At 45.8% G+C, this 13,623-nt stretch overlaps 1 protein-coding gene and 1 long non-coding RNA gene across 3 annotated transcripts in view; one reads left to right on the top strand and one right to left on the bottom strand.

The window, feature by feature from the left end:
- Window positions 1-13,623, top strand: part of Cfap54 (cilia and flagella associated protein 54) — a 283,006-nt gene that overhangs the window by 29,455 nt on the left and 239,928 nt on the right. For both annotated transcript variants that reach the window (XM_087557147.1, NM_001447141.1), the window contains 8 exon segments: window positions 1,284-1,427; window positions 4,360-4,473; window positions 4,600-4,701; window positions 6,445-6,643; window positions 9,254-9,435; window positions 9,525-9,690; window positions 10,942-11,024; window positions 13,255-13,389. In XM_087557147.1, the coding sequence (XP_087413273.1) occupies window positions 1,284-1,427; window positions 4,360-4,473; window positions 4,600-4,701; window positions 6,445-6,643; window positions 9,254-9,435; window positions 9,525-9,690; window positions 10,942-11,024; window positions 13,255-13,389 (1,125 nt within the window).
- On the bottom strand, window positions 4,287-5,559 carry LOC134479658 (uncharacterized). Its single transcript, XR_015624575.1, has 2 exons — window positions 5,400-5,559; window positions 4,287-4,636 (listed from the first exon to the last, which is right to left on the bottom strand). It is a non-coding gene; the product is annotated as an uncharacterized LOC134479658 (long non-coding RNA).

Raw genomic sequence — 13,623 nt, 5'->3', positions numbered from 1 at the left:
CTACAGGGACCTGGGAAATGTATCCTGGAGAGGGATCTAGCAGGGAGCATAGGCTGCTTTGGGATTTTCAGGGCCTTAGACCTGTTTGGAAGTGAGCTGTGCATTGTTTGGTTCTCTCCCAGAAGATCTAGCTAGGACTAAGTGCTGGAAGCCTATCAAGGTGGATACTAATTTAAATTATGAAGTTGTCATTTTCTTGTGTTGAAAATCACCCTATGGCTGCCACAAAGTGTTTCTTGTTACTGGGATAGGAACTCTTGGTAGGGAAGACGTGGGATGTCCGGTGTTGGTGCTGGTAATGTTGAAGGAAAAAATGTTAGGGGGGCTTCCTGCTCTTCTGTTTCTATGATTGCTTGAAGTATTTCCATAGCCAGCTTGGTGAACTGCTCTTTTAGTGAAGGTCTGTCTGACAGTCAACAAAGATTTACGGCACACCTCCTGCTTGCCAGGTGATACGGGGTTGTGATGCACAGGCAATTGAGGTCTAGAGAGACACTGAAATGGGAATGCAGCCTAAGCTTATGTGATTTCAGTCTGACTGTTAAAGCCCTTCCCATTCTCCTGATCCTCCTAAACCAAAACAATACACCGATTCCACAGACCAGCTAGCAACTTTGAGTTGCTCCTAGACCATTCTCCACTTGGAGAATGTTGCTGAAAATGAGTTCAGCTCATAGGCCTCTTGAGGAACTATTCTAGAACAATAAAGCCTCCAAAACAGCTACATCAAGACTTGGGGCTCTGTCAACTTAAATTAAAAACAAAACTCAGGGGGTAGGGAGATGGGCTCTTGGTAAGTGCTTGGTTTACAATCACGAACACCTGAGTTTGATTTCCAGAACCCATGTTTATAAAGGAGCCAGGCACGGCGGTATGCCTCTAATCCATGCACGGAGAAAGTGGAGACAGGTATACCTTAGGGACGAGCTGGCCAGCCAGTCCAGCTAAGTCAGGGAGGCTTGGGTTCAGTGATGGACTCTATTTCAATAAAAACAGATGGAGAGCATTTGGGGAGGACATTTAGTGTTGACTTTGGCCTGTGCACATATACATGTGCACACACACCAGCACACATACACACATGTGTACACACACACACACACACACACACACACACACACATGAAATGCTAGTTTCCTTTGACTCATTGTTTATGGTACCTGATCGGAGTAGCCAATAACCTGAACTCAAAGCGTGGACTTTGATGCTTCTGAGAAATATTATTGTGGCTAGTGTTAAGAGACGAGAACTAATTCAGAAGTAATGTGCTCTCTGCTTCCCAGGCCTTAGAGTTCCTGCTGTGGGCCAGCATGTGCATGGAATCCTCTGTCCCGCTCCTGTCTGTCAGGTACCTGACGTGGAGAGCCACTCTCTACACTGCTGTCTGCCAGTGCCACTATGACTGCCAAAATGGCATCCACGGGGAGGTATGTGGCTCTCTGAGGTGGATGGCTTCAGTATCTGAAGTACGGCTTATCAAACCGTCCCTCCTTTAGATGGCTCAAGGCTACAGACCAGCCAAAGAGCTGGAAAGAAGCAAAGCCAAGAAACTCCTGGTTTTACCTGAAGACATTTTCTTGGTTATTCCGTTTTGCCATTTTGTAGCTTTTGTGTGTGCTTGTTCTCCTTGACTCTTACCCTACAAGCTTGGATCTTTGCCCCTTTCATTCCTCCTGCTTTCCTGTGTAGGGTGTGTGTGTGTGTGTGTGTGTGTGTGTGTGTGCGTGCACGCCCCAACCTGCTGGGGATTCAGCAGAGAACTGAGGAGGGGGTGAAAGAATGGGGGGATAGGAGACACAAAGGAGAGCAAGTTCTTTGTCTGATCAAGCTCTCAAACTTTATTTCAGGCCAGAGGCTTAGAAAGACAAGCGGAAAAGTCACACAGGGCCCAAGACCAATTCATCACCATCACCACCATCCTATTGTTCTTGCGGTTCCTTGCAATCCTAAACTGTAAATTGCAAGTGTACTGATACAGACAGATAACTGGCTAGGTTTCCCACAGAGGCTGTATAATTGGGCTTGAAACATTCCTGAGAACATTCCTGAAATAGAGTGTGTGAAAGTGGGCTTGGCTCCCAGCATGTATGTGTGTGTGTGTGTGTGTGTGTGAGAGAGAGAGAGAGAGAGAGAAAGAGAGAGAGAGAGAGAGAGAGAGAGAGAGAGAGAGAGAGAGCACATGTGGAGGTCAGAGGATGACCTTGGGTCTTGGTCCTTGCTTTTCATTTTGTTTCAAACAGTGTCTCTTGTCACTGTTGCTTACTCCAGACTAGTTGGCCCATGAGAGATTTGCCTGTCTCTGCCTCCCATATTGCCATAGCAACACTGAGATTACAGATGTGAGCTACTGTGTCTGGCTTTACCTGGGCCCTGGGGATCCAAACTCAGGTCCTCATGCTTGTGTAGCAAGCATTTTACCCGGGGACCCATCTCCTCGGCCCTCACTGCCCTCCTCTGCTGTTTCCAGCATCTTCCTCTCCTCAGTTTGTTTTCACAGGGAAGCTCCTTCCTTCCCTGCCCAGTTTTGGACTCCATTGAACCTATTATATATTTATCTTGATTCTTCTCTGCCTCCTGACTGATATCAGATTTGTTACCCCCATTTTTGGCGGGGACATTTCTAGGCCAAACACTCGATGTGTAACAAGCCAGCAGGGCTCCCATTGGTTGGCATGGAAGCTCAGTATAAATTTAAACGCATATCCTTCCTATGGTACATGCTATTCACTTGTCAGTGAGCGTAGCCTTGGTGAAAATTAGAAAAGCCGACACATCCTTTGCCCAGGATGCACAGCCCGGTATGAGGACTGCTGCTTGGGTCTTGTGTCCCCTTACCCATTGGCTGGGAGCCTGGTGCAGGACGCAGCTTCTGCAGCTGTGCTCGGATCTACTCCTGTTCTGTCCCCAAGCCGATGTACGTAATTCAGTCACTAATAGTTTCGTACATTTCTTTTTATCCTGCCTGGATTACTTCTGAACTGGTAGGTCATAGCAGTCCCTAGCTAGGGGAGCAGGTGAATGCACACCCCTGCTAGGCTATTTCTACAGCTCCGGAGAAGTCTAGAAATTGCTCGCCACACACACATGCTTAACCTGAGTGTGCTGGAGGAGACTCAGGTTGATGCATGGCTCCTGAAAGGATAGGGGACGGAACAGGGTGGTTTTGACCTTCTGATTCCTGTTGGGTTCTCACTTACAGGAGAACTTACACATTCATTAATTCTAATATTGTAACTGGCCTGGAACTTTCTTTGTGAAAAGCTAGGAGTAAAAGTATTTTTTAAAAATGGCAAAATCAGAGCTGGAGAGATGGCTCAGTAGTTAAGAGCACTGACTGCTCTTCCAGAGGTCTTGAGTTCAAATCCCAGCAACCACATGGTGGCTCACAACCATCTGTAATGGGATCCAGTGCCCTCTTCTGGTGTGTCTGAAGACAGCGACAGTGTACTCATAAATAAAAGAGCACTGACTGCTCTTCCAGGGGTCTTGAGTTCACTTCCCAGCAACCACATGGTGGCTCATAACCATCTATAATGAGGTCTGGTGCTCTCTTTTGGTGTACAGGCACACATGCATTTAGAACATTGTATAAATGATAAATAAATAAACCTTTAAAAATGGCAAAATCAACAACACGAAAATTTGGAAGTTCAATGTGCCATCTGTTGCATACTAGAATCACTAATGATGTAACCTTTTGCTACTTTACTCTTCTCAAGGGGTCACTGAAACCCCTGTTGCAATCTCTAGAGAATCATCGCAATGGCGAGATGGTTCCAGGAGAGAGCCCACCTTCCCCTAGCCTCTCCATCAGGTTCTTCAGGATTTTCCTGCATGTGGGTATTGGAGACTTGAAAATGAATAAGGCCTTTCAGAGGCATCACCCTACAGTGGTCATCGTTTGAGCAGCCGTGGAGAATACATCACATGTTATATTAGGAAGGTTGAACTTTGTGAAGACCATCTCATTACGGTGTGCGTGTGTGTGTGTGTGTGTGTGTGTGTGTGTGTGTGTGTGTGTGCATTTTGAGTGTGAGCGAGCCTATGTGCATTGTTAGAGGAGCAGTACTCAGTACAAAGGTTCTGTTTAATCTATATTTTGGCTTTCTCCTAAAAATTCTATAATTCATAATGTTAATGTGTCAGGATGTTTATTAACTTTTAGATTTATAGACCTTAATGGTGTTCATAGAAAATGATAGATTGGGGAGCTACTGCGTTATAAGAAGTCAACGGCAGCCTGCAGTTTAGTTCAGATTAAATCAAATGCCTCAGACATCAAAACATACCACTTTTATACATTTTTAATCACACTTCGCCAACTTATTGTGAATTAAATTTGTTTTAATTGCAACACAGACATTTGCTCGGCGTGCGTTAGCTAAAATTGATGAGTTAAGGCAACTGGAATTAATGAGCTCCTCCTCTTCTCTGGAAACCTCCCGAAAATATTACAGAGAGGCCACGATAAAGGTATGAAAATTTCATGAAATGGAAGAAATTTACTACTGTACAGCGCTATTGGCTAAGCGCTCAATCTTAGTGGCTGAGGCGTGCATCCTGTTGTCACTTCTAATATCATTCTTCTCGTGGAGACAGATGGCCGTGATGATCTTCAAAAGAGGAGTATTTGAGTCTAGAAGAAAAAACAAAAATGTGTTTAGACCGAAGATAAGACTCAACCTAAAGGAAGCTCAAAGCGTAAGTCTCCACGGCCTTCCTTCTCTAGACCCTCTTGCAATACGTATGTGTGATTCCTTTGGCTCATTCAAGCCTGCCCCAGATTTTAGAGCCATGGGATGTCTTCCTAACTGAGCTACGGCCTCCCAGCATCCCTTTCTCTTTGGGGGCCTCTCATTATCCCAGTTTTGCAACATTAATGGATGAGTTGCTAAGGACAAGCCTGGGAAAGGTTTGCATAAAAGCCCCTTGCAAATGGACAGTCCTCAGAGTTGGCCTGCGCAGACCCTGGCCACTGGGCACTTGACATTAGCTTTGAGGTTTTCTCATTAGCTTCAGGTTTTCCGCTGGGAGTGTCACGAACTAGACTACATACTATAGTGACAAATGACCCTCACATCTCAGAAGATTTAAAAATAATTTCCCATGGCAGTTTAGGGCCAGCAGAGTCGCCAAGAGGCCTGCTAAATGGCTATTCATGGCCAGGCCTGGGAGAAACTCTTATTTATTCAGACAATGCTGGCTTCTCTGCTGTCCGGGATGACAGAGAGCTTGGAGGAGCCACAGTGCCCAGCATGGAAGGGCTACACTTCTCCAGTGTCTTAACTGGTCCCACGGCCCTCCCACCCTCAGCACTCTGAGTCAGATACTCTTTGCAGGGCTGCCTCTGCCTCCCAGCCTCTGGTCTCCCTGTCCTCCGTCTTCCCTTCTATCTTTACTCTTCCTGTTGCGTCTCTGAGCTCAGTGTCCTCTGGGTTCAGTTCTCCTGCTCCCCGAAGCCATCCCTGACCGCTCTAAACGGTGGCAGCTAGCTCTTCCCTGTAAGTGGCTACACGGAGTCTGGAGATGAAGGCAAGGGCAGTTGGTAGGGGTGGTAGTGAGCAGGTTCTGTGAGGAGAGCCACAGAATCTCAGAACCCTGGGAGGGGGCGGGGGGGGGGGACTTGGAAACCACCTGCTGTGATGTTTTTTCACTACACAGGAAGAGATCGGGGCTCAGGGCATTTCTGTTACTGGCTCTGAGTCACACGTCCCAGCTGGCAGCGTTGAAAGGCGACCCAGAGTCCAGTGGCTTTTCACAGCACCAAATGTCAACTGCTCAGTGGTTAAGAGCATTGGCTGTTCTTCCAGAGGACCCGGGTTCAATTCCCAGCACCAACATGGCAGCTCACGCCTGTCTGTAACTCCAGTCCCAGGGCTTCTGACACCTCACACATATTATCTATTTATCTGTCTGTCTGTCTGTTGTCTATCTATCTATCTATCTATCTATCTATCCATCTTTCAATCACGCTTCCACAGCATTAACCACTAAACCCCTAGTTATTAACACCATAAAATAGTATTCTAGATTTGAGTTTGAGGACATTCTGTATGAGAATTTCCTGCCACATTTATCAACACTGACCTAAACCCACAGTTTTCCTGGACATTCGACCTTGAATCTAAAAGGCACCACTGAGCGATTGTCAAGCCAACATTCAAGTCTCAGCTCCCCAGGACTGTCCCTAGGGTGGCACAAAGCCAATGGAGACCATGTTATCTTGGCAAGTGACCACAGTAAACAGGTTTTCTCTGCTGCCTTGGAAACACTGGCATACATATGAAATAGCTATCTTGGCTGGTGTGGCTTAGACGGCTTCTGTAGAGACACGAGGGGCCCAAAAGCACTTGGCTCAGCGTTAGACAAACCGCTCCCTCAGCATTGGCTAGTCAGGGCACAGCCTTTGCCTCCTAACTGCTCTGGTTTTCTCTTCTGTTCTAGTTGCCCTGGCCACGGACAGTCACTGAACGACTCCTGGATGAGCTGCTTGACAGTACCTCGTCCCGGTTCCTGGCTGTCTTGGAAGCCCTCTTTGACTCAAACCGGCGAGTCCTGCAGACTGGACCACTGCAGACTGACGAAATGGAGCTGCGTGACGTTGTGTCGGAGCTGTTCATGGCTGGAAAAGAGCTTTTGTTACGTAAATACAACATCTGTGTTTTATAGTAGGCGTTGATATTGAACACCTCCCGAATGTTGGAAATCTGTATCTAATTCACATACTGACCTTGAATCCAGTGACCACGCTTATAAATAATTCGCTTGTAGATTTACTTTTGATTTTCTAAGAAATAGAGTAATCTTTGAGTAATGACAACTACAATTTTATTTTTCCTTTTCAGGTTTTAGTCTCTTGATTTCTTTTTTCTTTTTTTTTTTTTTCTTTTTTCTTTTTTCTGGAGCTGGGGACCGAACCCAGGGCCTTGCGCTTGCTGGGCAAGCACTCTACCACTGAGCCAAATCCCCAACCCCTTTCTTTTTTCTTTTATTTCTTGATTTATAGCAGTGACTAGAATCACCAGAAACATGCGCTGTGGGCTGATCTTCTTGTCACCATTTGATGGTAGATGGAAAACCTTTAATGTTTTACCCTCAGTTCAGATGATGACTAAAGGGATTTTTATAGATTTTTTTTTCAGATGAAGGCAGTTTCTTAAATTCTTAATTTGTTAAGGATTTTATGTTTTGTTCATTGGGATGTTCTCTCTGTGCCTGTGTGTGTGTGTGTGTGTGTGTGTGTGTGTGTGTGTGTGTGTACACGTTCAGTGTTCATTAAACCTCATTTTTTTTTAGATCGTAGCCTTTATACTCTGATCTTCCTTATGTTAGTTTTATGTCTCATCATACTGGGTCCAGTGATGCAGGAGGCACTTTGAGCTCATGCAACACAAGCAAAGCATTTCCCATTACGCTTTCCTTTCCTCTCTGTGTCTACCTCCCTTTCACCAAGATACGTAATGAAACAAATGCCAGTGTTTTAACATTCGCCACCAACTCCCATCTTACTATTTTTCTTTCCTCCTTTCTGTTCCTTTCTTACTACTTCTGAGATGGCTCTTCAAGGGGAGCTCCCTGGCCACTCATTTGTGTTTTGTTCTTTCTGTCTGCCGTTCTGTCCATCCACCGAGCTCAGAGTCTCACCACTGGTGGACTTGGGATGCGGTCCCACTTGGTCCTTTTCCTAGGCACCCGATTCTTTTTTCATGCTTCTAAGATCCTCTTGCTTCTGAGAGAACACTCGTACTTGAGTTCTCATTCACTCTGATCTACTTTTCTGTTTCCTGTGGTAAAGGATGCTTGCTTTGTGGGGTTTTTTTTTTTTTTGAAAATACTTGCATATTTAATTTTCTTTCCACACGAACTTGAATTTACCTTCTGTGGCCTTGCAGTAGCCAGCACATCCGGCTCTAAGGTCTGCCCAGGAGGAGACATGGGAAGCCAGGCGTTCGCCTGCTTAAGTTCATACTGCGCAGGCGTACGTTTGTACATCTGTCCGTCCTCCTGAAGGCAGTGAGTTCTGGTCCCATACTTTGGCCTCGTGGCTTCATAAAAAAAGGTTCTGAGGGAAATTGGGGAGGGGGAACCACAATCAGAATATTTTACTTTCAACTTAAAAAATATCATCAAGTGAGAGTTCTTTTGATCTCAGTCACTCAGATGCTAAAACTTAACGTCACCTGCACGTACCCTGCGCGCCGTACGTACCCTGTGCGCTGTACGTACCCTGCGCGCCGTTTTCATTGAAATGGGAGGAGAACGTCTCCCCTTCGTCATGCCTTCCTGTTAAGTTCTGAGCAGTCCCTTCATCCCGGATCGTCTTTCATCTTCTTCCTGGATGTCTCGGAGACGGTCAGACATGCCATGGGAGTTGCCTACGCGCACTGCTCTCAAGCCTCTCCTTCTACCAGGCAGCCTCTGTCCTTACCGTGCTATTGAAAAACTCAGTCTCAGTGCAGTCTCTGCTCAGCGAAGCTCGCTCAGGGCTTCGCCTCACCCCCACCCCCCTTCCGTAGGTTCTGTAATACCTGCTACTCTTCTCTCTCGCTAAACGCTCGCCTTGGCAGCCTTTTCTCCCTCTGCCTTCACTTGTTTGATGACGTTTCGCTGTCCGGTGTGGATATAGCTACTGGGGAGTATTCGAGTCACTAGCTGGACACACTTCCTTGTTCCTAACATCAAGCTGCCTCTGCCTCTAATTCGCTCTTGGCAGTTTATTATATTTTACACCCCTTTATCTAAAAATAAAAAAAAGAGATTTGTTTTTATTTTATGTGTTTGGGTGTTTTGCCTCAATGCATGTGTGGGCACCGTATGTGTACCTGGTGTCCTGTGCCCTGATGCCTATAGAGGTCAGAAGAAGCCATTGGTTTCCCCAGAACTTGAATTGTAGACCGTTGTAAACCGCCATGTGGGTGCTGGCAACCAAACACGGGTTCTCTGTGAGAGCAGCAAATGTTCTTAACCTCTGACCATCTCTGCAGCACGCCAAGGTCGTCTTCTGTGTGGCCTTAGGGAAAGTCCTCCCTCAGACTTACCTTTGCTAACCCTTCCTATTTGTCTCTGTAGCACTGGGTGTTTGCTCGCTTAGGTTTCTTATGTGCCCCACCACTGTCACCTCAGTGACAGTGAGGCTAGGGACAGCACCCTTTTCTCTCTCCTTTCCCTTGAGTCTGACAGTGTCTGACAGCGAATAGCTAATGCAGGTCTCTTTGAATGAATGACATCCAAACATTCCTCTCTCATTTTCTAGTTTCAAATGTTGGTGCAAACGGCAAACTTGATTTCCCCAAAACACATCTCCTGGAGCAGTTGGTTGAAAGGAAAAATATTATTTCTGTGGGTGCATCTGTGAAATTTGCAAAGTTGGCTTTTACTTATGAAGAATGGGGCTTATTTGAATCACTAGCTGGACAACTTATTCCGTTTCTCCAGGTAACCCGTGCACAGCTCTTCCTTTGTCTTCCCGTTTTGTTCAAATGACATTACCTTGCTATTTAACCTGTGGCATATACTTTTCTCAGAAGCAGGATAGCCCCAAGGAAAAGAAAGCAGAGAAGGATTTAATTCTTCTGCTTGCAGTAGAGCCATTGATCAATGTGAAAAAAAACAAAGGTTTGATCTTTCCTTTGGATAATGATAAAGAGACCCAGTCCATTCAAAGTTATCTAAAACACATAGCTTATGAAGGTGAGTAGCTGAAGTTTGAAATAAAAAAAATGCCTTATGTGAGAAAACATAGTCTTTTCTGGTGAGGTGAGACAAGACATGCCCAAAGCAGAAGGCCTAGTGACTACATCTAATGACTGATGACTGACCGGGTGTGTGTGTGTGTGTGTGTGTGTGTGTGTGTGTGTGTGTGTGTGTGTATGGGGGAGCATGTAACAGGAGTGGCGGAGTCTGGAGCGTGGTAGGTCAGAAATAGCTGGGTGTCAGGTGATGTGGTCCCTAGACCTTGTGAAAAATTGCATGAGATTCTGGAATCGATTTCAACACATGAAAGAGGTTATGTAGGCATTACAGTAAGTGTGAGGTCATCAGGGCATAGGGTAAAGGAGGATGGGAAAAGGCTGAGCAAAGAGCAAGTTTGGCTGTGCCCCTTCTCGCCAGCAGGCGGCATTTTCCAATCTTCAAGGGTTTAAGCATCAGTGTATGCACACTTGAACATCCAGTCAGTTTTTAGATCAGTGAGAAGTCGATTATTCTGGGCTTCTATATTTTCCCTGTTTTTTTTTTTTTTTTTGGGGGGGGGGAGCTGAGGACCGAACCCAGGGCCTTGCGCTTGCTAGGCAAGCGCTCTACCACTGAGCTAAATCCCCAACCCCTTCCCTGTTCTTTTATGCATCACATAGCCTCTTGTTTGCAGCAAATCCTTTGTACCTGTAGTGATAGAATTTCTTCTTCTGTCAGGACCCAAATAAATACCTTTATACATTTCTCCATCCCCCACATTTTAGATTATTTTAATATGGTTGGCACCTTCAATTTCTCTTTGGACACAGCTGATATATGCATTATGGACTGATAATAAAAACATCAGTCCAGGGCTGGAGAGATGGCTCAGTGGTTAAGAGCACTGACTGCTCTTCCAGAGGTCCTGAGTTCAATTCCCAGCAACCACATGGTGGCTCGCAACCATCTTTAATGAGATTTGATGCCCTCTTCTGGTGTGTCTGAAGACAGTAACAGTGTACTCATATGTAATAAATAAATAAATAAATCTTTAAAAAAATAAGCCACCAGTTCATCTTAACTGACTACCGGGATAGATTTTGACATGGACACATTCTAAATAGCTTATTGACAGGATAAAGGCAGCCACCATGATAAACAGTGCCAGCATCATTTGTGCCGTTCTTCTGAAGCTTCTGTCTGTCCTCTGTACCTGGTGCTTCCCGGTTGCTAACCCCACCCTCATTTTCTTCTTCTGTTCACGTGCAGAGTCTTGTGTGAGGACCACGTACACTGAAGATATTTTTAGCTTGGCAGCGATTCTTCACTTCTGTGTTTGTGTCCCTACCAAGGTGAAGTAACCCTTTATAAGCTGTCACAGTGTGCAAGGAAATACCTCCCAATAGTCTGGCCTCACTCAAGGCCAAGCTCAGAGCATGACAGGACTGCTCCTAAGGTTTTTTTTCTTAACTGTTTGCTCATTGGAATGCATCGTCGTGTTGGCTGATGACTTGAAACGTGCAGTTTCTTCTTATCGGCATCATTTTGGGGGTCACCCTGCTACTCCAGGGAGAAGTCCCAGGCTGGCTGCATTCCATCTAAGGATGAGGGAACCCAGGCAGTGGTTCTGAAGAAAAGCCCACATGTTTAGTGAAATATGGCCGTGGCACTTTTCAGCCCCCGGTGTGACAGTGCTTGCTTACTGCCACTTTTCACACAATGGTCAGAATTTAGAAGTGGTTCATGTGTAGTGGCTCGGGTCTGCCCCCATCCGCCATCTTTGGATTTGGAAAGAGGGACTTACTGTGTATCTTAGGCTCCTATGAACTCATGGGCTTGCTGCTTCCTTCTCCCAGGCACTGGCATTCCTGGCATGAGATGGGAGGCAGCTCTCGCTCTCTCTCCTCTCCTCTCCTCTCCTCTCCTCTCCTCTCCTCTCCTCTCCTCTCCTCTCCTCTCCTCTCCTCTCCTCTCTTCTCTTCTCTTCCCTCTTTCTTCCTCCCCCCACTTCCTTTTTTCCTCCCCCTTTCTCTTTCCTCTTTCCCTACCTTCCTTTTCTCTCCCCGCCCATGAGGATATGAGGTGGGGGAGGCAGGAAGGGATTGACTCTCGGGTCTGACTCCACGAGTGCCCTGCCACTGAACTGGCCTTCTAGCACTACTTTTTGATTTGAGTACCAGGCTCCCCGGGCTATCTCCGAGCTTCCTTGAAGCCAGTTTTGAGTGGTGGTACCCTAATCGGTTTTCATTGCTTTCATGTATGATACCAGAATTTCACCTGAAATTTGGGTTTATGAGTATGGAAAGTGGAAAGTGTAATTATAAGGGTTTTGCATTAATATTTTCCTGGGTAGCTAGAACACAAGAGGGATTCAAAATGCTCTGCTCTTACAGTATTTCTATTTCTTTTGAATTTATTTGAATATTTTGGAATCTGTGATAGGTTTTTTTCTCTCAGTGTCTAGGGTAGAACATATGGCTGTACATAACCAAGCAATTATTCCATTGCAGAGCTACCGCCGCAGCCCACTTTTTACTTTTTATTTTAAGACAGGATGTCATTAAGTTGCACAGGCTGGCCTTGGGGCTGAGGTCCACTGTCTCAGCCTCCTGAGCAGTACAGAGCTGGGATTACAGGCCTGCATCAGCGGGCCCTGCTATGTATTTAATCTCGAAAGACAGGTAGAAAACATAATTATTACAGTGGGCAAGCTTAACAAAAAAGAGGAAAAAAAAACCAAGGGCAAAGACATTTTGCTTACACATTTAAAAAGAATACACTGTATGTCTTAGTTCAGCTCAGCTTGACCCAAGTCCATACACATTTACCAGTGTTTGGTATCTGTTCTGTTTCCGGGTGCTTCGGGGAACTGTGATACATACCAAATTAAGTCTCAGAGCTTCCCGAGAGCTCCATGCTTCCTTTATTTTAATCATAGACTTCATTTATCTGCCAGTTCAGATATAACAAGTTCCTTTTCTTTCTGAAAAAAGCCAACTAACTAGGGAGGAGGCTTGTCCATCCTGGGCCGCGTGCTGATGCCCGTCCTGGACCACGTGCCGATGCCCGTCTCGGGCTGAGTGTTGAGGCTCGTTTTCTCTCCAACCTCCTCTGCATTCTCTCCCCACTTTCTCTGCCTGGTTTTCCCGTGCCTATCACCACTTTATCCTTTATTTCTCCCCTTCCTTATTTCAATACAAGAAATTTAGAAAGTAAAAAGCATACTTTGGCCAGTTGGAGAGAAGTTCGTGGTCTACAGACTTGGTTGACAATATTCCAGACTTAATTATTTGAGAGAGCCAAACCGGTGTCCCAGAGTGCTAGGTGAGACGCACGATGGCTTAGGACTTCTGGGTCATTGACCTGTGGGGGAAACCACGTGGGTTCTCTTAGCCTATGTCCTGCGCAGCTATTAGTGGCCGTGGCAGGGAAGACACTCCCCTTAGCGCATTCGTTTTGTGTGGGGTAAATGATCTGCGACATGAGAAGCACTTAGAGGACGGTTACCCGGGGACATATGCTGAATGCTATGGTCACACGTCTGTTCTTGTAACTCACACACGCCTCCTTTTCTGCTTTTAGGGTATTCAGCCGGATAAGGATATCGTTGTGGACATAATAACACTCTTATGGCAGAAATGCAAGCTGGGACTTCAAAGGCTCAACATACCCAAAAGCGACTTTACAAAATATTCTCACAAGATTAGCACCAACAAAGTACTCCTTTTTATTTTTCATTCACATGGGCTTTTGTTTGTTTGTCTGTTTATTTTAAATTCATGTTAAGTACGCATTTCCAATCTAGGCCTTCCCCATTATCCATCCCATAATTCCTGTCCTTTGCAGATGTGTGCAGTAAGACGTTATTCTTTGCAGTGCTTAGCGAGCCTTTCTCAGAACGTGTGCTGCTGTGCCCTGGCTGGTTTACATGCTATGCTTTGGGGATGTAGG

The sequence above is a fragment of the Rattus norvegicus genome, chromosome 7 (assembly GCF_021556685.1).
Source record: "Rattus norvegicus strain SHRSP/BbbUtx chromosome 7, alternate assembly SHRSP_T2T, whole genome shotgun sequence".
NCBI lineage: Eukaryota > Metazoa > Chordata > Mammalia > Rodentia > Muridae > Rattus > Rattus norvegicus.
Note: the sequence above shows the minus strand (reverse complement) of the source record. Positions and strands in the feature narration are given on the sequence as shown.